General features: G+C 40.5%; 1 protein-coding gene across 1 annotated transcript in view; it reads left to right on the forward strand.

Moving 5' to 3' along the window:
• DNAH8 (dynein axonemal heavy chain 8) overlaps window positions 1–22,201 on the forward strand; it is a 334,964-nt gene that overhangs the window by 71,308 nt on the left and 241,455 nt on the right. The window contains exons 19-22 of the mRNA XM_033217044.1: window positions 1,408–1,488; window positions 1,883–1,999; window positions 3,439–3,558; window positions 20,945–21,077. Of these exons, the coding sequence (XP_033072935.1) occupies window positions 1,408–1,488; window positions 1,883–1,999; window positions 3,439–3,558; window positions 20,945–21,077 (451 nt within the window). The remainder of the gene's footprint in view (window positions 1–1,407; window positions 1,489–1,882; window positions 2,000–3,438; window positions 3,559–20,944; window positions 21,078–22,201) is intronic.

The following is a 22,201-nucleotide window of genomic DNA, read 5'->3' on the forward strand; positions in this document are numbered from 1 at the left end:
GTCCCTTATCAGATATATGATTTGCAAATTTCTTTTCCCATTTTTTTTTGGGTTGTATTTTCATTTTCTTGTTGGTGTTCTTTGAAGCACAAATATTTTAAATTTTGCTGAAGTCCAGTTTATCTACTTTGTCTTTTGTGTTTTTAGTGTCATATCTAAGAAACCTTTTTCAAATACAAAGTCATGAAGATTTATGCAATGTTGTCTTGCAGCAGTTTAGCTCTTACCAAAATAATATTTATTTTTATTTTTATTTATTTATTTTTTGAGACAGAGTCTCGCTCTGTCACCCAGGCTGGAGTGCAGTGGCCCGATCTCAGCTCACTGCAAGCTCCGCCTCCTGGGTTCACGCCATTCTCCTGCCTCAGCCTCCCGAGTAGCTGGGACTACAGGCGCCCGCCACGTCACCTGGCTAGTTTTTTGTATTTTTTAGTAGAGACGGGGTTTCACCGTGTTAGGATGGTCTCGATCTCCTGACCTTGTGATCCGCCCGTCTCGGCCTCCCAAAGTGCTGGGATTACAGGCTTGAGCCACCGTGCCTGGCCTATTTTTATATTTTTTTAAACTAGAGTAACATTAGCATTGTAGAAACTGACTTTGGCATCAGAAGCTACACACGAGCTTTTTTACTGGCTAGCTGTGATTTTGGAGGATTGGGTTTAAATGTACTGTTATAAATCGAAGCTAATATAGTTTGCATTACACTTACAAGATTTTAGCTAGTATTGAACAATATCAAGAAAGTCAAAGTTCTTTAGCCAGTGTTAAGTATAAATAAAACTTCAACTACAAGTAATGTATAAAGGGGAAAGAGGAATCAAGAGCTTTGAAACTATTAGGTAAAAATTGAAACAGTTTAAGATTATTCATTTGGAGATAAAGTAACTTGAATCCGCATTTCCCACACTATAGTGTAGTAAATTACAAAATAGTGAAAAATTGATCATCATGGATCATCTTTAAAACAACATCTAAGAGATATTGTAAAACCTTATTCTGTTTATGTGGAGAAGCTAAATTTATTTTGACTTATGAAAGCAAGTGTGGCATCAGTGATAAGATGAGTATGTTTTAATGTGTCAGAAGATAAGGAACAAAAGAGGAAATGTGTAATGACAGATATCACAAAAAGATAATTCAAACTACTTAATATACATCTAGACAGACAAATAATAAATATGAAAAATGAAGATGTAGAAATTGCTATTGACTTGTTTAAAGGAGATGCTCAGGTAATTTACAGGTACAGAAAAAGTATGGTAAAACAGCATAAGTTCAAATGGGCAGCTGTCATCATGGCAGGACCAAGAAGAAACTGGGATTATGAAACCTTCCTGGCATGAATCAAAATGTGACTGCTACTTTAAAATGAATTAAAATAAAACATGCCATTTCAACTTCTTACAGGGTCTTCTGCAATATTATGATGAGTTATGTCAGGAAATGCCTTCTGTATTTGTCAATTTGATGACCCCTAAAATGAAAAAGGTTGGTATTGCTGAAGGTTTATATTGATTTTCCTATTATTTAAAGTTCGATTTCAGTTCTATAAATTATGGATTTTGAAACATCTATTCTTCTTTAGACCCTCTATCTCTCTAGTTCAATTTTATAGCTCTTTTTTTCTATAGTATTTCTTGTCTAAGTTTCGTTGCCTTTGAAAAAACAACTAAATCCAAATCATGGGCACTTTTTCTGAAAATTCATGATTGTTTCCTGGACAGCCAAAGATGGTTAAAAATAAAACGTCATCTTTATTCAGTGTAATAGAGGGAAAATATATGTAAGAAAATATAACATATAGTATTTGCAGGTGATAAATCCTCTTCTATAAGTGCAGACGCTCCTGTTAATAGAAGTAGTTGTGTTTTTACCTCCTTAGGTGGAATCTGTGTTGAGGCAAGGACTCACAGTGTTAACATGGTCGTCTTTAACACTGGAAAGCTTCTTTCAAGAAGTTGAATCAGTTTTGGATATGTTCAATCAACTTTTAAAGAAGGTATGATCTATACATTTAAAAAGCTATCGACATATATACTCAGGATATAAGTAATAGTTTGATTATTATGAAAGCTCTTTTTTTTTTTTTTTTTTTTTGAGACGGAGTCTCGCTCTGTCGCCCGGGCTGGAGTGCAGTGACCGGATCTCAGCTCACTGCAAGCTCCACCTCCCGGGTTTACGCCATTCTCCTGCCTCAGCCTCCCAGGTAGCTGGGACTACAGGCGCCCGCCACCTCGCCCAGCTAGTTTTTTGTATTTTTTAGTAGAGACGGGGTTTCACAGTGTTAGCCAGGATGGTCTCGATCTCCTGACCTCGTGATCCACCTGTCTCGGCCTCCCAAAGTGCTGGGATTACAGGCTTGAGCCACCGCGCCCGGCCGAAAGCTTTTTAAAGGGTATGACTTTTAACTAAAAGGACATCCATTAGGTTTAAAATATAATGCTTTGGGCCGGACACAGTGGCTCACACCTGTAATCCCAGCACTTTGGGAGGCTGAGGTGGGTGGATCACGAGGTCAGGAATTTGAGACCAGCCTGGCCAACATGATGAAACCCCGTCTCTACTAAAAATACAAAAATTAGCTGGGCATGGTGGTGGGTGCCTGTAATCCCAGCTACTCGGGATGCTGAGGCAGAAGAATTGTTTGAACCCGGGAAGTGGAGGTTGCAGTGAGCTGAGATCGTGCCGTTGCACTTCAGCCTGGGAGACAGGGCAAGACTCCGTCTCAAAGAAAAAAAAAAGCTTTATATTCTTTTACTGGATTGGGGTCTTCATTTAAGGTTGCTTTGTTCTTATTCCTGAATTACCTTGCCTTTAATATGTTGAAATGACGGTTCAACTTCACACTATAGCTTAGAATATAGGATAATTGTAGACTGTCAAAAGTGGCAGAGGAGAGTGCTTAAATATTAATATTAATGTATTTAACATTAACTAGATGAGATGATCATCAAATTGAAGATGGTCTATTGATTTCTGACGTGTTGGCTACATAGAACATGACTGTCATTTTAGATGTGCTGGTCTGTCTGTCATGGCAGCATGGTGTAATACACAAACTCAGGGGCTTTGGAGTTAAATAAGGATTCTCTGCCTGTTACTAGCTATGTGTTCCTTACCAGGTTGCTTTACTTCTCAGAGCCTTGGTGTCTTTAGTTGTAAAACTGGGATATCAATGCCTCCCGTGCTGGAATCAGGATTAAAGGAGATAACACATATAAGGTTATGGCACATGTTATTGCTCAAGAAAAATTTAGTTTTATGTCAAGCTTTCTTTGCAGATGTCCTCCTAAAATGTTCACCAAATTATGCTTGGCTCAATATGCAAGTTTCTAGATTTAGCCTTTTAAATTAATTTATAACTCAAGCCTGTTTTGGATGAAAACCTAGCTCTAAAGGAAAGAAGAGTTTTTTTTCTTACATTTTTCTTCCTTGTAGATCAGTGACTTGTGTGAAATGCATATTGATACAGTTCTAAAGGAGATAGCCAAAACTGTGTTGATTTCTCTGCCTGAAAGTGGTGCTATCAAAGTAGAAGAGATGTTGACCCTCAATGAGGTATGCATTTGTTCATTAAATTAAAATCACAAAAATATTGGCTTATAAACCTAAAATGTGAAATTTCAGTCTAAAAGTAGAAACCTGGGTCAGTAGCATTTAGACTTTTTTTTTTGGACATTCTCTGCTCCAAGGACTTTCATACCTTCAACAGCAAAAGCCCTGGCCACACCCTAGACTAACATTTTGTTGATATCCTAAGCCTAATGCTGGCATTTCCTGAGGCTCTGCAAGTGGTTCACAGCTCTTCTTCCACTGTGCATGGCTACCAGGGCCATATCATCTTTCTTGTGGCTTTAACTCCAACATACTTTCCCTCTAAGTCAGTCAGAAACCTGGGAATCATCTAGACTCCTTTCCTCACCCCTTCATTTCCTATATCCAGCCAGTCCTGAGAGGCTTAGCTGGGACTTTTTTTTTTTTTTTCTTTTTTTGAGATGAAGTTTCACTCTTGTCACCCAGGATGGAGTACAATGGTACGATCTCAGCTCACTGCAACCTCTGCCTCCCAGGTTCAAGTGATTCTCCTGCCTCAGCCTCCCAAGTAGCTGGGATTACAGATGTGCACCACCATGCCCAGCTAATTTTTGTATTTTTAGTAGAGACGGGGGTTTTGCCATGTTGACCAGGCTGGTCTCGAACTCCTGACCTCAGGTGATCCACAGCCTTGGCCTCCCAAAGTGCTGGGATTACAGGTATGTGCCACTACTCCCAGCCTAGGATTTTTTTCTTACTCAGATTTTGCTTGAATTTCAGCCTGTTCTTTCCCTTTCTAGGTCACGCCCTTACTGCTCATTTTGACTTTAGCAATTCATTTGGTGATCCAACTGGTCTCACTGCTTCCATGTTTGCCCTGACACATCCATCCACATTGCCATCAAATCTGATTGTGCAACACCCCAGCTTAAATCCTTCTTGGCAGTAGCACACAGTCTTTGAAGGATAAAATCTAACCTCTTCAGCATTGTGTTATGTTGAAACTATTTGGATACCTGTTTATCCTCCATTGACTCAAAAGCACAAAGACAGAAACCCTGTCTAATCATTTTCAAGTCCCAGCACGTAATGTGACCTCTCTCATAAATTCAAGACATGAATTTACATCTTGAACTGAACTCCTTCCTTCCTTCCTTCCTTTCTTCCCTTCCTTCCTTCCTTCCTTCCTTCCTTCCTTCCTTTCTTTCTTTCTTTCTTTCTTTCTCTCTCTTTCTTTTTTCTTTCTTTTTCTTTTTTCTTCCCTTCCTTCCTTCTTTCTTTCTCTCTTCTTTCTTTTCTTTCTCTCTTTCGTTCTTTCTTCTCTTTTCTTTCGTTCTTTCGTTCTTTCTTTCTTTCGTCTCTTTCTCTGTCTCTCTCTTTTTTTTTAATTCCTTTTTTTTTTTAATATATTTTTTATTATACTTTAAGTTCTAGGGTACATGTGCATGACGTTTATATCATGTAAACTCCCCAATGCAATCCCTCCCTCCTCCCCCCTCCCCATGATAGGCCCCAGTGTGTGATGTTCCCCTTCCCGAGTCCAAGTGATCTCATTGTTCAGTTCCCACCTATGAGTGAGAACATGCGGTGTTTGGTTTCTCTTCTTGTGATAGTTTGCTAAGAATGATGGATTCCAGCTGCATCCATGTCCCTACAAAGGACGCAAACTCATCCTTTTTTATGGCTGCATAGTATTCCATGGTGTATATGTGCCACATTTTCTTAATCCAGTCTGTCACAGATGGACATTTGGGTTGATTCCAAGTCTTTGCTATTGTGAATAGTGCCGCAATAAACATACGTGTGCATGTGTCTTTCTAGTAGAGTAATTTATAATCCTTTGGGTATATACCCAGTAGTGGGATGGCTGGGTCATATGGTACATCTAGTTCTAGATCCTTGAGGAATCGCCATACTGTTTTCCATAATGGTTGAACTAGTTTACAATCCCACCAGCAGTGTAAAAGTGTTCCTATTTCTCCACATCCTCTCCAACACCTGTTGTTTCCTGACTTCTTAATGATTGCCATTCTAACTGGTGTGAGATGGTATCTCATTGTGGTTTTGATTTGCATTTCTCTGATGGCGAGTGATGATGAGCATTTTTTCATGTGTCTGTTGGCTGTATGGATGTCTTCTTTTGAGAAATGTCTGTTCATATCCTTTCCCCACTTTTTGATGGGGTTGTTTGTTTTTTTCTTGTATATTTGTTTGAGTTCTTTGTAGATTCTGGATATTAGCCCTTTGTCAGATGAGTAGGTTGCAAAAATTTTCTCCCATTCTGTAGGTTGCCTGTTCACTCTGATGGTAGTTTCTTTTGCTGTGCAAAAGCTCTTTAGTTTAATTAGATCCCATGTGTCAATTTTTGCTTTTGCTGCCGTTGCTTTTGGTGTTTTAGACATGAAGTCCTTGCCCATGCCTATGTCCTGAATGGTACTACCTAGATTTTCTTCTAGGGTTTTTATGGTATTAGGTCTAACATTTAAGTCTCTGATCCATCTTGAATTAATTTTCGTATAAGGGGTAAGGAAAGGATCCAGTTTCAGCTTTCTACTTATGGCTAGCCAATTTTCCCAGCACCATTTATTAAATAGGGAATCCTTTCCCCATTTCTTGTTTCTCTCAGGTTTGTCAAAGATCAGATGGCTGTAGATGTGTGGTATTATTTCTGAGGACTCTGTTCTGTTCCATTGGTCTATATCTCTGTTGTGGTACCAGTACCATGCTGTTTTGGTTACTGTAGCCTTGTAGTATAGTTTGAAGTCAGGTAGCGTGACGCCTCCAGCTTTGTCCTTTTGACTTAGGATTGTCTTGGCAATGCGGGCTCTTTTTTGGTTCCATATGAACTTTAAAGTAGTTTTTTCCAATTCTGTGAAGAAAGTCATGGTAGCTTGATGGGGATGGCATTGAATCTATAAATAACCTTGGGCAGTATGGCCATTTTCACGATATTGATTCTTCCTATCCATGAGCATGGTATGTTCTTCCATTTGTTTGTGTCCTCTTTGATTTCACTGAGCAGTGGTTTGTAGTTCTCCTTGAAGAGGTCCTTTACATCCCTTGTAAGCTGGATTCCTAGGTATTTGATTCTCTTTGAAGCAATTGTGAATGGAAGTTCATTCCTGATTTGGCTCTCTGCTTGTCTGTTACTGGTGTATAAGAATGCTTGTGATTTTTGCACATTAATTTTGTATCCTGAGACTTTGCTGAAGTTGCTTATCAGCTTAAGGAGATTTTGGGCTGAGACAATGGGGTTTTCTAAATATACAATCATGTCATCTGCAAACAGGGGAATTTGACTTCTTCTTTTCCTAACTGGATACCCTTGATTTCTTTCTCTTGCCTGATTGCCCTAGCCAGAACTTCCAACACGATGTTGAATAGGAGTGGTGAGAGAGGGCATCCCTGTCTTGTGCCAGTTTTCAAAGGGAATTTTTCCAGTTTTTGCCCATTCAGTATGATATTAGCTGTGGGTTTGTCATAAATAGCTCTTATTATTTTGAGGTACGTTCCATCAATACCGAATTTATTGAGCGTTTTTAGCATGAAGGGCTGTTGAATTTTGTCAAAAGCCTTTTCTGCATCTATTGAGATAATCATGTGGTTCTTGTCTTTGGTTCTGTTTATATGCTGGATTACGTTCATTGATTTGCGAATGTTGAACCAGCCTTGCATCCCAGGGATGAAGCCCACTTGATCATGGTGGATAGCTTTTTGATGTGCTGCTGAATCCGGTTTGCCAGTATTTTATTGAGGATTTTTGCATCGATGTTCATCAGGGATATTGGTCTAAAATTCTCTTTTTTTGTTGTGTCTCTGCCAGGCTTTGGTATCAGGATGATGTTGGCCTCATAAAAAGAGTTAGGGAGGATTCCCTCTTTTTCTATTGATTGAAATAGTTTCAGAAGGAATGGTACCAGCTCCTCCTTGTACCTCTGGTAGAATTCAGCTGTGAATCCATCTGGTCCTGGACTTTTTTTGGTGGGTAGGCTATTAATTGTTGCCTCAATTTCAGAGCCTGCTATTGGTCTATTCAGGGATTCAACTTCTTCCTGGTTTAGTCTTGGGAGAGTGTAAGTGTCCAGGAAATTATCCATTTCTTCTAGATTTTCTAGTTGATTTGCGTAGAGGCATTTATAGTATTCTCTGATGGTTGTTTGTATTTCTGTGGGGTCGGTGGTGATATCCCCTATCATTTTTTATTGCGACTATTTGATTCCTCTCTCTTTTCTTCTTTATTAGTCTTGCTAGCGGTCTGTCAATTTTGTTGATCTTTTCAAAAAACCAACTCCTGGATTCATTGATTTTTTGGAGGGTTTTTTGTGTCTCTATCTCCTTCAGTTCTGCTCTGATCTTAGTTATTTCTTGCCTTCTGCTAGCTTTTGAATGTGTTTGCTCTTGCCTCTCTAGTTCTTTTAATTGTGATGTTAGAGTGTCCATTTTAGATCTCTCCTGCTTTCTCTTGTGGGCATTTAGTGCTATAAATTTCCCTCTACACACTGCTTTAAATGTGTCCCAGAGATTCTGGTATGTTGTATCTTTGTTCTCATTGGTTTCGAAGAACATCTTTATTTCTGCTTTCATTTCATTATGTACCCAGTAGTCATTCAGGAGCAGGTTGTTCAGTTTCCATGTAGTTGAGCGGTTTGATTGAGTTTCTTAGTCCTGAGTTCTAGTTTGATTGCACTGTGGTCTGAGAGACAGTTTGTTATAATTTCTGTTCTTGTACATTTGCTGAGGAGTGCTTTACTTCCAATTATGTGGTCAATTTTGGAATAAGTGCGATGTGGTGCTGAGAAGAATGTATATTCTGTTGATTGGGGTGGAGAGTTCTATAGATGTCTATTAGGTCCGCTTGGTGCAGAGATGAGTTCAATTCCTGGATATCCTTGTTAACTTTCTGTCTCGTTGATCTGTCTAATGTTGACAGTGGAGTGTTGAAGTCTCCCATTATTATTGTATGGGAGTCTAAGTCTCTTTGTAGGTCTCTAAGGACTTGCTTTATGAATCTGGGTGCTCCTGTATTGGGTGCATATATATTTAGGAGAGTTAGCTCTTCCTGTTGAATTGATCCCTTTACCATTATGTAATGGCCTTCTTTGTCTCTTTTGATCTTTGATGGTTTAAAGTCTGTTTTATCAGAGACTAGGATTGCAACCCCTGCTTTTTTTTGTTCTCCATTTGCTTGGTAGATCTTCCTCCATCCCTTTATTTTGAGCCTATGTATGTCTCTGCATGTGAGATGGGTCTCCTGAATACAGCAGACTGATGGGTCTTGACTCTTGATCCAGTTTGCCAGTCTGTGTCTTTTAATTGGAGCATTTATTCCATTGACATTTAAGGTTAATATTGTTATGTGTGAACTTGATCCTGTCATTATGATATTAACTGGTTATTTTGCTCGTTAGTTGATGCAATTTCTTCCTAGCCTTGATGTTCTTTACATTTGGCATGTTTTTGCAATGGCTGGTACCGGTTGTTCCTTTCCATGTTTAGGGCTTCCTTCAGGGTCTCTTGTAAGGCAGGCCTGGTGGTGACAAAATCTCTAAGCATTTGCTTATCTGTAAAGGATTTTATTTCTCCTTCACTGATGAAGCTTAGTTTGGCTGGATATGAAATTCTGGGTTTAAATTCTTTTCTTTAAGAACGTTGAATATTGGCCCCCACTCTCTTCTGGCTTGTAGAGTTTCTGCCGAGAGGTCTGCTGTTAGTCTGATGGGCTTCCCTTTGTGGGTAACCCGACCTTTCTCTCTGGCTGCCCTTAAGATTTTTTCCTTCATTTCAACTTTGGTGAATCTGGCAATTATGTGTCTTGGAGTTGCTCTTCTGGAGGAGTATCTTTGTGGCGTTCTCTGTATTTCCTGAATTTGAATGTTGGCCTGCCCTACTAAGTTGGGGAAGTTCTCCTGGATGATATCCTGAAGAGTGTTTTCCAACTTGGTTCCATTTTCCCCCTCACTTTCAGGCACCCCAATCAGACGTAGATTTGGTCTTTTTACATAATCCCATACTTCTTGCAGGCTTTGTTCATTTCTTTTTCTTCTTTTTTCTTTTGGTTTCTCTTCTCGCTTCATTTCATTCATTTGATCCTCAATCGCTGATACTCTTTCTTCCAGTTGATCGAGTCGGTTACTGAAGCTTGTGCATTTGTCACGTATTTCTCGTGTCATGGTTTTCATCTCTGTCATTTCGTTTATGATCTTCTCTGCATTAATTAGTCTAGCTGTCAATTCTTCCACTTTTTTTCAAGATTTTTAGTTTCTTTGCGCTGGGTACGTAATTCCTCCTTTAGCTCTGAGAGGTTTGATGGACTGAAGCCTTCTTCTCTCATCTCGTCAAAGTCATTCTCTGACCAGCTTTGATCCGTTGCTGGCGATGGGCTGCGCTCCTTTGCAGGGGGAGATGCGCTCTTTTTTGAATTTCCAGCTTTTCTGCCCTGCTTCTTCCCCATCTTTGTGGTTTTATCTGTCTCTGGTCTTTGATGATGGTGACGTACTGATGGGGTTTTGGTATAGGTGTTCTTCCTGTTTGATAGTTTTCCGTCTGACAGTCAGAAGGACTGTCTGTTGGTCTGTTGGAGATTGCTTGAGGTCCACTCCAGACCCTGTTTGCCTGGGTATCAGCAGCAGAGGTTGCCGAAGATAGAAGATTGCTGAACAGCGAGTGTACCTGTCTGATTCTTTCTTTGGAAGTTTCCTCTCAGGGGTGACTTCACCCCGTGAGGTGTGGGGTGTCAGACTGCCCCTAGTGGGGGATGTCTCCCAGCTAGGCTACTCAGGGGTCAGGGACCCACCTGAGCAGGCAGTCTGTCCGTTCTCAGATCTCAACCTCCGCGTTAGGAGATCCACGGCTCTCCCCAAAGCTGTCAGACAGAGTCATTCGCGTCTGCAACGGCCCGCTCTTTCCCCTAATGGACTGCAGCTGCGCTGTGCGCTGTCCGCAGCGGTAGAGTCTACAGAGACAGGCAGGCTTCCTTGAGCTGCTGTGAGCTCCGTCTCTCTGTCTCTCTCTTTCTTTTTCTTTTCTTTTCTTTTCTTTCTTTTTTTGAGACAGGGTCTTGCTCTGTTACCCAGGTTGTTCTGCTGTGATGTGGTCATGGCTTACTGCAGCCTTGACCTCCTGGGCTCAAGTGATCTTCCCATTTCAGCCTCCCAAGTAGCTGAGATTACAGGTGCATACCACCACACCTTGCTAATTTAAAAAATTTTTTTTGTAGAGACAGGGTTTCACCATGTTACCCAGGCTGGTCTTGAACTCCTGAGCTCAAGTGATCCACCCACTTTGGTCTCCCAAAGTGCTGGGATTACAGATGTGAGCCACCATGGCCAGCCTTAAAATTATTTGTTCTCAGTTTTGGGGCCTTGGCTGTAACTGAGACAACACCAAACAACCCATGACATTCAATTAGTTAATTAATTTAGTTTTTTGAGATGAGGTCCGCCACCCAGCCTGGAGTTTTTTGAGATGAGGCAAGATCATGGCTCACTGCAGACTAGAATTCCTGGATTTATGTGATTCTCCTACCTCATCCTCTCAAAGTGCTGGGATTGTAAGTCTGAGCCACCTTGCCCATCTGGTGACCCATTTTAACATCCTGTTCTTGGTGTGGTCAAGTTTAAGATGATTATATCTTCCAGATTTGTTGCTCCTGTATCATTATTGATTAAGCTTTTTATCCTTAAAGTTTATTTTGTTTGATATTGATGTAATTATACCAGCTTTTTTCAGGTTACTATTTTTCAGATGTATCTTTTTCCATTTTATGACTTTCATCCTTTTTGGCTTCTCCTATTTTAGATTTTGTTCTTGTAAAGAACATTTAACTATGTTTTATTTTTAATGTATTCTGAAAGTCTGTTTTTAAAAAACTGGTAATTTTGACCTATTTACATTAATTGTAACTATTAATATTTTTGGAAATACTTCTACTCCCTGCCCTCTTTTTAAAATTTATTGACTTATCTATTTCTATACATTATTTTGTGTTCTTTTTCAAATATGTCTTATCTTTTTATGTAATCTTTTTTTCATGTCTGTATTTTTCTCGAGACATTAAAAAATATTTTATATTTTGCAACATAATTTCACTATCTGAAAAAAATGGGGGAGTCTCATTCTGCTTGGTGCTGTTTCTCTCAACTCTTGCCCTGAGTGGCTTGTTTCTTCCTGTTTTTTACATTTTTGGATTGGAAAGTAATGCACACACATCTATTTGTGGGAATGCTGGACAGCCTTGGTTGAGAAACTGTTTATTTATTTCTATGTGGTGCCTAGGAGTTTCACCAGCTTGGGACAACTTTATGTTAGTTTCTCAGAGGATGGAATTTCCAAAACTTCATAGATGGTGTAAACTCAAGCCCCAAACCTATGTAAGGATAAGCTAGTTGTAAATTCCCAAGGGAGAATTTGCTCCCCGCAGCCCAGCGCCTCAACCAAGGTAGCTGACTTTCTTTTCTAGTCCACTCTTTCCCTGAGGGCTTAGCCCTTGATTCACCTGATACTAAACAAGGTTGGGGATGGGGTAGGTCTCATTTCCAGCCTCTCACCCTTGTGAAGGATCCAAGGCCTTATTTATTTATTTATTTATTTTTGGTTATTAAAAAAACAAAGCCCCATAGAAGCTATGGTTTCAAGTTGCTTTTTATTTTAGTTTCTATGCTTTAAAAAAATTGAGATATAACATATACTCAGAAAAGTGCACAAATCTTAAGTGCACCATTCAATGAATGTTTCCATATGATACACTCTTGTAACTATCTCCATGGTCAAGATATGGAACACTTTCTGTATCCCACGTGATTCCTTTGTGCTTTACTCCAGCCAGTAACACCTCCCTCCCACCCATAAAAGTAATCACCATTTGACTTCTATCACTGTATATTAGTTTTGCCTGTTTTTGAACTTCATATAAATGGGATGGTGCAGCATATATTCTCTATTTCTGGCTTCTTTTGCTCAGTGTTATATTTATGAGATTCATCTTTGCAGTTGTGACACATTCGTTCTTTCATTTCAACTTCTCGTTGCTCTATAGTATTCCGTAATATGGATTTAGTACAGTTTATTTGTTCATTCTACTCTTGAGGGCATTTAGATTGTTTATAGCTTTTGGTTATACACTAAGCATTCTTGTAAATTTTTTTGGTGGACCTAAGCACTAATTTGGTGGATATATACTCCAAAGGGAAATTGTCGAGTCATAGATTATGAATATATTTAGCTTTAATAGAAATTGTCTTTTTAGAGTTTGTCTCTGAACTACGAGCCAGACAAGTTCATGCATTACATTTGATTGAAATGTCTCTTTAAGTTTTAAAAATCATTTCCCACTCCCCACTCTTTGTTTTGGCTGGCAACTTTTTTATTGTGGTAAGATATATTAACATAGCGTTTACCATTTTAACCATTTTAAGTGTACAATTTAGTGGCATTAGGTACATTCACAATGTTGTATAACCATCACAATGATCTGTTTCCAAAACTCTTTCATCATCTCAAACTAAAACTCTCTACCAATTATACAGTAATTCTCCAATGGTAGTGCTAAGTCTCAAGAGTGTGAGTCAAGATGCAGGAGGCAGAATTCTGAAGAGCATGCTTGCCGAGCAGTATGCCCAGTCACTTGCCCTGGAGTGATTAAGACCTAGTTAGAGTTGGGCTGTCTTCTCACAAACCTACCATCAAATGGCCATTATAGTGAAGCCAGAGTATGATTTGTAATGACAGGGCAAGTTGGATCACACTCCTGAACAGCAATCAGTTTTGGAAGCACAACATACGTAACACTAATTTTTTTGAGGCAAAGTTGCTTTGGGTCAAACAGTGGTTTCAGATCATATTTGGGAACCAGGGCTATTTGCAGTCAGGGCAGTGTTCCTTGTCTTGGCGCATCCAAGGGTGGTTTAGGACAGATTATGTAAATTATTAAAAAGCTTTCTTCTGTTAGTTTCCAATTGTTCTTTCTGTCCTGTGATCCTAGGGCTGATAGCACTTTTCTCCTTGGCCAGCTGGCTCCCTTTTAGGCTTTGCCAATGGGTGTGCTGGAAGGATGCTGGAGGAGAGAGAAGGGACTTGCTCTTTCCTGATTTGCCTCCTATTCCTGACACTACTACATCCACAACAACTCTTCACTCTGGCAGCAGCACTTAGTCACAGGCCTGGCTTTCCCAGCCCTTCCAGAGCCAGCCCCATGTGCCTTTCATGGTACCAGCATCGTGTGTTCCCTCTCTGAGCTCCTGATGTAGCAGCGCCAGCTGGGCAGCCCCCTCACTTCTCTGCTCCAAGTTCTAATAACTCCATCCTCCTCCCAAGTCCTAGGGATGCCAGCTGCTTCCTACTGTTACTGTTATATCTCTGTGTGCTGTCAGTGTCCCTGTTAGCATTTTGGGTCCTTTTAAGGGAGGAGACCACCCCTCATATTGTCTTATGCCCAATTTCTGCCTCCAAAGAAAGAAGTAAAAACTAAAAGGCAGAAATGAAATCCATGGGCAGACAGCGTGCACCACGCCCTGGGCCTGGTAGTTAAAGATCGACCCCTGACCTAACCATTTATGTTATCTATAGATTCCAAACATTGTATGGAAAAGCACTGTGAAAAGCCCTGCCGTGTCCTGTCCTGTCCTGGTGCATGCAGCCCGCAGTCATGTACCCACTGCTTGCTCAGTCAACCATGACCCTCTCAGGCGGAAAGGGACGGGAATTGCTCACTCGGGGAGCTCGGTTTTTGGAGTCATGAGCCTGTGGATGCGCCCAGCGGAATAAAGCCCTTTTCTTCCACAACTCAGTGCCTGAGGGGTTCTTGTCTGTGGCTCGTCCTGCTACACTTTAACTGTATTTAACCCATCCTCCATATTAAATTCTCTAATTCTATTTGTTACAATAGCTGGTGTGTCTTCCGTTTTCCTGACTGGAGCCTAACTGATAACTTCTGTCTTGATAGATGTACCAATGGAATAGAAAACCAAAGAAATGTTATGATCCAAGTTAAACACTGTTAAATAATTAATGAGTATTAACAATTCTGTCAACAAAATCAACTTGGGGCCGGATGCAGTGACTCAACGCCTATAATCCCAGCACTTTGGGAGGACAAGGCAGGTGGATCACTTGAGCTGAGGAGTTTGACACCAGCCTGGCCAACATGGCAAAATCCTGTCTCGGATAAAAATACAAAAATTAGCAGGGGATGGTGGTGCACGCCTGTAATCCCAGTGAAAGGAGAGGCCAGCTAGGCTTCTTAAGTCGAGTAAAGGCTCAGGAAGCTGTGAAACTCACTCATTCCTGCATCAAGCCTTACTTTAGTCCTAGATAAATAATATTGAAGATATATGTTTAAAATATTCTTAACACCAGGATTTGTGCTTGTGTTTTCTTCCCCAAGAAAGCTATAAACAGTGAAAATTTTGCTGTAAGCTTCCCTGTGTCCTCTCTCCCTTCCCCACGCTGAAACTGAAAGGAATGTTAATTGCCCATTTGTCTATGATCAGCAGACCTTATCTATGCTTCCAATTCCGATTCCTTGTAAAAATACTTTGTAAAATCCTGTGAGATCCTGTCTCCTTTGCCATGCCGCTGCAAAGTCATAAAGTAGATGAAACCTATGTTGCAATTCCGGTTTTCCTCACGATCTAAGACTTTTAATTGTTTTTGTTTCTTGCTCTAGTAACATCTCCCCACCACACCCGCACGTATTTCCCGCCTTAAAAAGTTTAAAAAGTGATAAAAGAATCTAACACTGGCTACCTGCTCAGGACCCCTTCCACACTGTGGAAGCTTTGTACTGTCACTCTGCTCAATAAAGCCTACAGCTTTTTTTCTCTTAGTCCATGTCTTCATCACTCGCCACAGGCAGCTGCCACGCCAATTCTTTGGCGTGGCTAAGGCAAAACCTTTAGCGTTACACCAGCTACTTGGGAGGCTGAGGCAGGAGAATCCTTTGAACCTGGGAGGCGAAGGTCGCAGGTGTCCACTCCAGCCTGGGCCACAGAGTGAGTCTCTGTCTAAAAAAAAAAACCAAAAAAATCAACTTGGCTCTACAGAAACACAAGCACATTAGTAGTTGCCAGAGCTGTGGAGACGGGGAATGGGGTGACTGCTAATGGGTATAGGGATGCTTTCTGAGGTGATGAGAATATTATGGAATTAGATAGTGGTCATGATTGCACAAGTCTGTGAATATGCTAAAAACCAATAAATGGCACACTTCACAAGGTTAATTTTGTGGGACGTGGATTATATCTTAATTAAAACAAAATTTAAAAATCAATGTAGCTGTCTCCTAGTCCCTGGCATGCCTCTAAGGCACTTCTTTAATATTCAGTCTGTTTCTTACTGAGTTATAAGAATGGTCTTAGTCCTCAAGGACTAGCGAGTCTTCTCAAGAAAAGATGGAGTCCTTGCTAGGACAGGATGCTTTACTTTGTGTGGCCTCAACTATTCATGACATCTTATAGAGGTAGTATTTGCAGTGACATTATTTTGCCACTTGTTGAACATAAGAGGAAGGTGGCTGAGCCACTCGGTTGCCCGCTGACACAGGACATCTGTGCAGAGGAATGTGTACATCTAAGTTTCTTACCCTTGGCATTGATGGCAGTGTGGGTCATTGTGATTATGTGGAGTGGCCCAATTCAGCAAGGATTAATAAAGTTTGTTTTGCACATGTTCTTTGATCAGAATTCAGACACAGGGATGGAATTGAGGCACAGGGATTGTGTATGGGACAGTATCAGTGAAGATCCCAGTAGGGTGAGATACCCCAGCAGTCCCAGTGGTGGGAAGTCGTCACCACCACTAGGGCTGAAGGGACCAGGGAAGAAAATTGTGCTTTCAGAGCCCAGTAAAAACTGAAGCCATGTGGAAGGGCTGTACCAGAAATGCAACCTCCAAGCAAGGAGGGAATGGGAAAGAAATACCCCACTTTCTCACTCCTGTAGCTCTCCTGTCTTCTCTTAGTGCTGCCTCTTGGGTTAAACCCAACTGGAAGTCAGAGAATGAGGGAATCTCACTATGTAGGGCAAGGAAGAGAAAAGTAGAGAATGGTTGGCAGGATATGGAGTGTCTGGCAATATGGCTTTGATGGAGTGACAGGGATTATTCATAATTAAAGGAATGTAAATAATTTTCACAATCAGAGCTTTTGGCACATTGCTGACTATTGCTGTATCCATTTTTCCTTCCTTCTGGTTCTGTGGAGAAAGTTTCCACCTGTCTTCAAAACCGAGGTCCTCCAAATGGGCTGTTGATTCCATGCCTACCTGTCTTCTCAGTGACCTTGTTCCACCAGTTTTCCTTTCTCCTGTATCTTCAGTGTTGTCCTCTCCACTGGGTCCTTCTCACCAGCAGTATCATATGCTCTCATGCTTTCCTTGTCAACGGAAACTTTCCCAATTCTCCCTTCACTTCTCATTTACAACCAGACTTCTCCAAACGCTCGTACATGGTATCTTCACTTTCCCATCTCCCATTAATGTTTCTTTCCCCCATTTCTGGCTCAAATTATTTCTGGCATGAATTATTTTTTAGCAGCCTTATTGAGATAAAATTCACATACCATACAGTTCACCCATTTAAAGTGTACATCTCAGTGCTTTTCAGTATATTCACAGAGCTGCACTACCATCACTGCAATCAATTTAGAACGTCTTCCTCACCCAAAAGAAACTCGTCCTCATTAGTCTCTATTTCCTCTCGACCCTCCCAGCCCCGAGGCAACCCCAAATTTCCTTTCTGCCTCTATAGACATGCCTATTCTGGAAATTTCATACAAATAGAATCATACAATATATGTTCTTTGGTGACGAGCTTCTTTCTCTTAGTGGAGTGTTTTCAAAATTTATTCATAGTAGCCTATATATCAGAACTTAATTTCTTTTTTTCTTTTTAAAGAAACAACGAGGTCTTGCCCTGTCACCCAGGCTGGAATGCAGTAGTGTGAATATGGCTCACTGCAGCCTCTAATTCCAAGGCTCAAGCAATCCCTCTGTCTCACAAAACTTCATTTCTTTTTATTGCTGAATAATATTCCATTGTACAGTTATGCCACATTGTAGCTATCCGTTCACCAGTTGATGGACATTTGGGTTGTTTCCACTCTTTGGCTGCTGTAAAGAATGCTGCTGTGAACATAAGTGTCCAAGTTTTTTTTTTTGGACTTAAGTTTTCATTTCTCTTGGGTATGTATACCTAGGAATGGAATTACTGCCTCCTAACTCCATGTTATACTCTTTGAAGAACTGCCAGGCTGCTTTCCAAAGCGACTGTATCATTTTTCATTCCCACCAGCAGTGTATGAGGGTTCCAGTTGCTCTACACCCTTGCCAACACTTGCTATTATTTGTCTTTTTGATGATAGCTGTCCTGGTGAGTGTGAAGTGGTATCTCAGGGTGGTTTTGACATATGTTTTCCTATTAGCTAGTGATGTTGAGCATCTTTCATGTGTTTAGTTTTATGTTTTTGAGACGGGGTCTCACTCTGTCCCTCAGGCTGTGGAATGCAGTGGTGCCATCTTGGCTCACTGCAACCTCTGCCTCCTGGGTTCAAGCGATTCTCCTGCCTCAGCCTCTCAAGTAGCTGGAATTACAGGCGTGTGCCATCACACCGAGTTAATGTTTGTATTTTTAGTAGAGACGGGGTTTCGCCTGTTGGCCAGGCTGATCTTGAACACCTGACCTCAAATGATCTGCCTCCCAAAGTGCCTCCCAAAGTGCTGGGATTACAGACGTGAGCCACTGTGCCTGGCCTCCTGTGCTTATTAACCTTTTGTATGCTTTCCTTTGGAAGCAGGTATTCAGATCATTTGCTCATTTTAAAATTGGATATTTGTCTTTTTATTTTTGAGTTGTAATAATGTTTTATAGATACTAGTTCCTTATCAGATATGTGATTTACATTTTTTTTTCTCCCATTCTTTGGGTTTTCTTTTCAATGTCTTCATGGTGTTGTTTGATGCACAAAAGTTTCTGATTTTGATGAAGTCTAATTTATCAATTTTTTTCTTTTGTTTTGCTTTTGGTGTCACATCTAAGATAACTTTGCCTTATCCAAGGTCATGAAGATTTATGCCTATGTTTTCCTCTAAGAGTTTTTTTTAGTTTTAGTTCTGAAATTTTAGGCCTATGATCCATTTTGAGTTAATCTGTTTGTATGATGTACGGAGAAGGTGCCATTTCCTTCTTTTGCAAGTGGATATTCAGTTGTCCCAGTACCAGTTGTTGAATCCCATTAACTTTATTATTATATGGTATTGGAAACATATGGAAAAATTTATATGGCATTCTCCCATTTGTTTTGTGGGTATATTCTTTTCAAAAGATTACTGTGTTATTTTGTCGAGGTTTCTGGATGTATCATGCGGATGCCAGATAAACATGTGTGTTCATTCTGCCAAGTTAACTAGAGTGTCTGGTTCCTGAGGGGATTTCAAAGCTGGGATGTATAAACACATATGTCCAATCTGCCGTGATCAGCTGGAATTGTCTACGTGCTTAACACTCATTTTCCCTGTTAGACTGAAGTGGCTTCCAGCCTCCATTACCATTCCAATGTTTAGCACTGCATTGAATAAAGTGAAAAAGACGAACTGAATGAATGATGGAGTGAGGTCAGAAGAGTCAGTGGGCGTGGAGAGGATCACAGAATGTCTTTGGATAGAAGGAGGGACACCATGTCTCCTTGGACTAAAAAATGATGAGAATGCATTCAGATACAGATTACATGGTCAAGAAGGGAACACATGGGGGCAAAACATGGGGAATATGGGACTTCCCAAGGCTTTTCTGGAGAGAAGTTTGCATGGACAGACTTGGGATCCTCTGCAGATGTATTATTGAAAGCCCAAAGTGGCTGCTACTATTTACATTTTTTTTTTTTTTTGAGACAGGGTCTTGCTCTGTTGCCCAGGCTGGAATGCAGTGAACATAGCTCACTGCTGCCTCCTGGGTTCAAGCAATCCTCTTGCCTCAACCTCCTGATTAGGTGGGACCACAGGCATGCACCACCATGCTTGGCAAAATTCTAAAAAGTTTATTGTAGAGATGGGGTCTCACCATGTTGCCCAGGCTGGTCTCAAATTCCTGGGCTCAAGCAATCCTCCCTCCCCAGCCTCCCAAAGGGCTAGGATTACAGGTATGAGCCACTGCACCCGGCCCTGATTTACTTTTACTGTTTTTTTTTTTTTTTAGAGATGAGGTCTTGTGCTGTCACCCAGGCTGGAGTTCAGTGGCACGATCATGGCTCCTGCAGCCTTGAACTCCTGGGCATGAGCAATCCTCTTGCTTCAGCCTCCTGAGTAGCTGGGATTACAGGCACGAGACACTGCATTCAACTACTTTTCTTTGTCCTAAAATGAGTGTATTTTGTGGGCATGTCAAAAGACATTGAACTTTGTAAACCAGTTTTCTTTTCTGAAGTTGACTAGTTCTCAACTTCTTCCTAAAGCATTTGCTAGTAGAAGAGTTTAGAAAGACAAAGTGCAGGCATTTTGAATCAGACAAAACTGATTTCAAATGGTTTTTCCAACTACTGTGTGACCTAGGAAAATTTCTTATACTTTCTGAGCCTCAGTTTTGTCTGCTGTGAAATGGGGAACATAATATTACTCATCCCAAGATCAGTGTTTAACTAAATGAGTTAATATGTGTGAAGCTCTTAAATTGATACCTGTTACACAACACGATGCTCAATTAAAAACTTTATCTAATTTCACTCTCCAAACCAATATTCTAGATTGTCTTCTTTTGAAACCACATCTCGTTTTCAACTTCTGACATCATCTTCTCTCCACCCCTTCAGCCTTCTTTCTTTTCACCCATATGAATATCAAGGTAGATTTCTTTCTTTCTTTTTCTTTTTTTTTGAGACGGAGTCTCGCTCTGTCGCCCGGGTTGGAGTGCAGTGGCCAGATCTCAGCTCACTGCAAGCTCCGCCTCCTGGGTCTACGCCATTCTCCTGCCTCAGCTTCCCGAGTAGCTGGGACTACAGGCACCCGCCACCTCACCCGGCTAGTTTTTTTTTTTTTTGTATTTTTTTAGTAGAGACAGGGTTTCACCATGTTAGCCAGGATGGTCTCGATCTCCTGACCGTGTGATCTGCCCATCTCGGCCTCCCAAAGTGCTGGGATTACAGGCTTGAGCCACCGCGCCCGGCCAAGGTAGATATCTATGCGTGATTGAGTCAGGGATAGGTCAAAGATGGACTTTTTCATCTTTCTGCTGTTCTTTGGGCCTTAGCAGCTATGCTTTTAGCCACTGACAATTTTGAATCTGAAACATCATGCCATTTTCAGCTATCTCTAGCTTTTTTTTCCCAAGTGAAGTTAATTATAGTTTTATAAATTAAAGTCATAGGACTAATTTTCACAGTGTTAATTTTAAGTATCTGGAAAATAATAGTCATTTCTTTATTTAACAGACATATACGAAAGAATGGGCTGACATTCTAAACCACAAAAGTAAGCATGTGGAAGAAGCTGTCAGAGAACTTATATCAATATTTGAGCAGATTTATGAAATGAAATACACTGGGAAACTAGGAAAACAGTCAGGTAACTTTTCTCGTTACTATGTTTGAATTACAAGATCTACAGATTCGTTCTTATGTAAGCACCTTCTGCTTAGCAGGTACTGAATCCCAGACCCTCCCTTCCCCTGAAGCAAAGAAGGTGTTCAGCGTAAATCACATTGTTTGTACCAACAGTTTAAGCGCAGAGAGTTCTTTTTGTTAGTTAAGGAATGGTGGGAACCCCCACCCCCGTCAAATCCAAGTTCCCAACCCAGGTCCATCATTGCAAGTTGGCCTTCCTATGGATAGCAGTCTCAGGCCTGCTATGCTAACTCTAGTTTTTTTTTTTTTCTAGTGCAGCATTCTAATCAAGTCACTTTGACTATTTGATTTATTTTGCTTTTTTTTTTTTTTTGAGAAAAGTGAACCAGGAAAAGGTAAATTCTATAATTTTATTGAATCTGGAAAACTTAATCTGGGTGAGACCATGTTTTAAGACTTTTTTTCTTTTCCTAGATCCTTCTCTGTAGAGTAAGCTATGAATTCCTACTTAGAACTGTCTTTGTGGTTTGGGTACAGATAAATGGTACCCAGTTGAAGAGTGCATTCCCAAGGAAGAAAACACGATAAGGAAGCATGTATTCTCCATCATCCATTCCCCCTCCCGTGATTAAAGGATGCCCTAAAAGGCTCCGTGTCATAACTCTAACTTTTGATTCTGCCCACGCCCTCATAACCTTCATTCAGTTTGCTTGACTGGGACTAAGAGAAACTTCCTTACTTCATCACATCTGTTCAGGCAAATTTGTATGACAAGGTGCCTGCAGTATTCAAAGTTGATGAAATAATTTTTACCTTATTGATTTTCCTGTTCTCTCAATAGGTTCTAATAGTTTCAGTTTTATTAATAAGCCTGAGAGAGAAGCTGTGAATTTGGATCCTCTTTATCAGGGGCAGGGAATTTTAAGAAAAGATTCCTTAGTAGGTTAGTGTTTTGCTTCCTAGATTATGGTTTAAGAACATGAGACTTTTAGCTTTGCTCAGATTATTGTCCTGTCCTAGATATCTCAAATCTTTGGATAAATTGGAAGCGAATGGCATATTTCATCTTAAAGTTTTGTTTTCAAGCTCTAAATAAGAACTGACTAAGTAAAACTTTGTAGTTGG

The sequence above is a fragment of the Trachypithecus francoisi genome, unplaced genomic scaffold, assembly GCF_009764315.1.
Source record: "Trachypithecus francoisi isolate TF-2019V2 unplaced genomic scaffold, Tfra_2.0 Lachesis_group10, whole genome shotgun sequence".
Lineage (NCBI taxonomy): Eukaryota > Metazoa > Chordata > Mammalia > Primates > Cercopithecidae > Trachypithecus > Trachypithecus francoisi.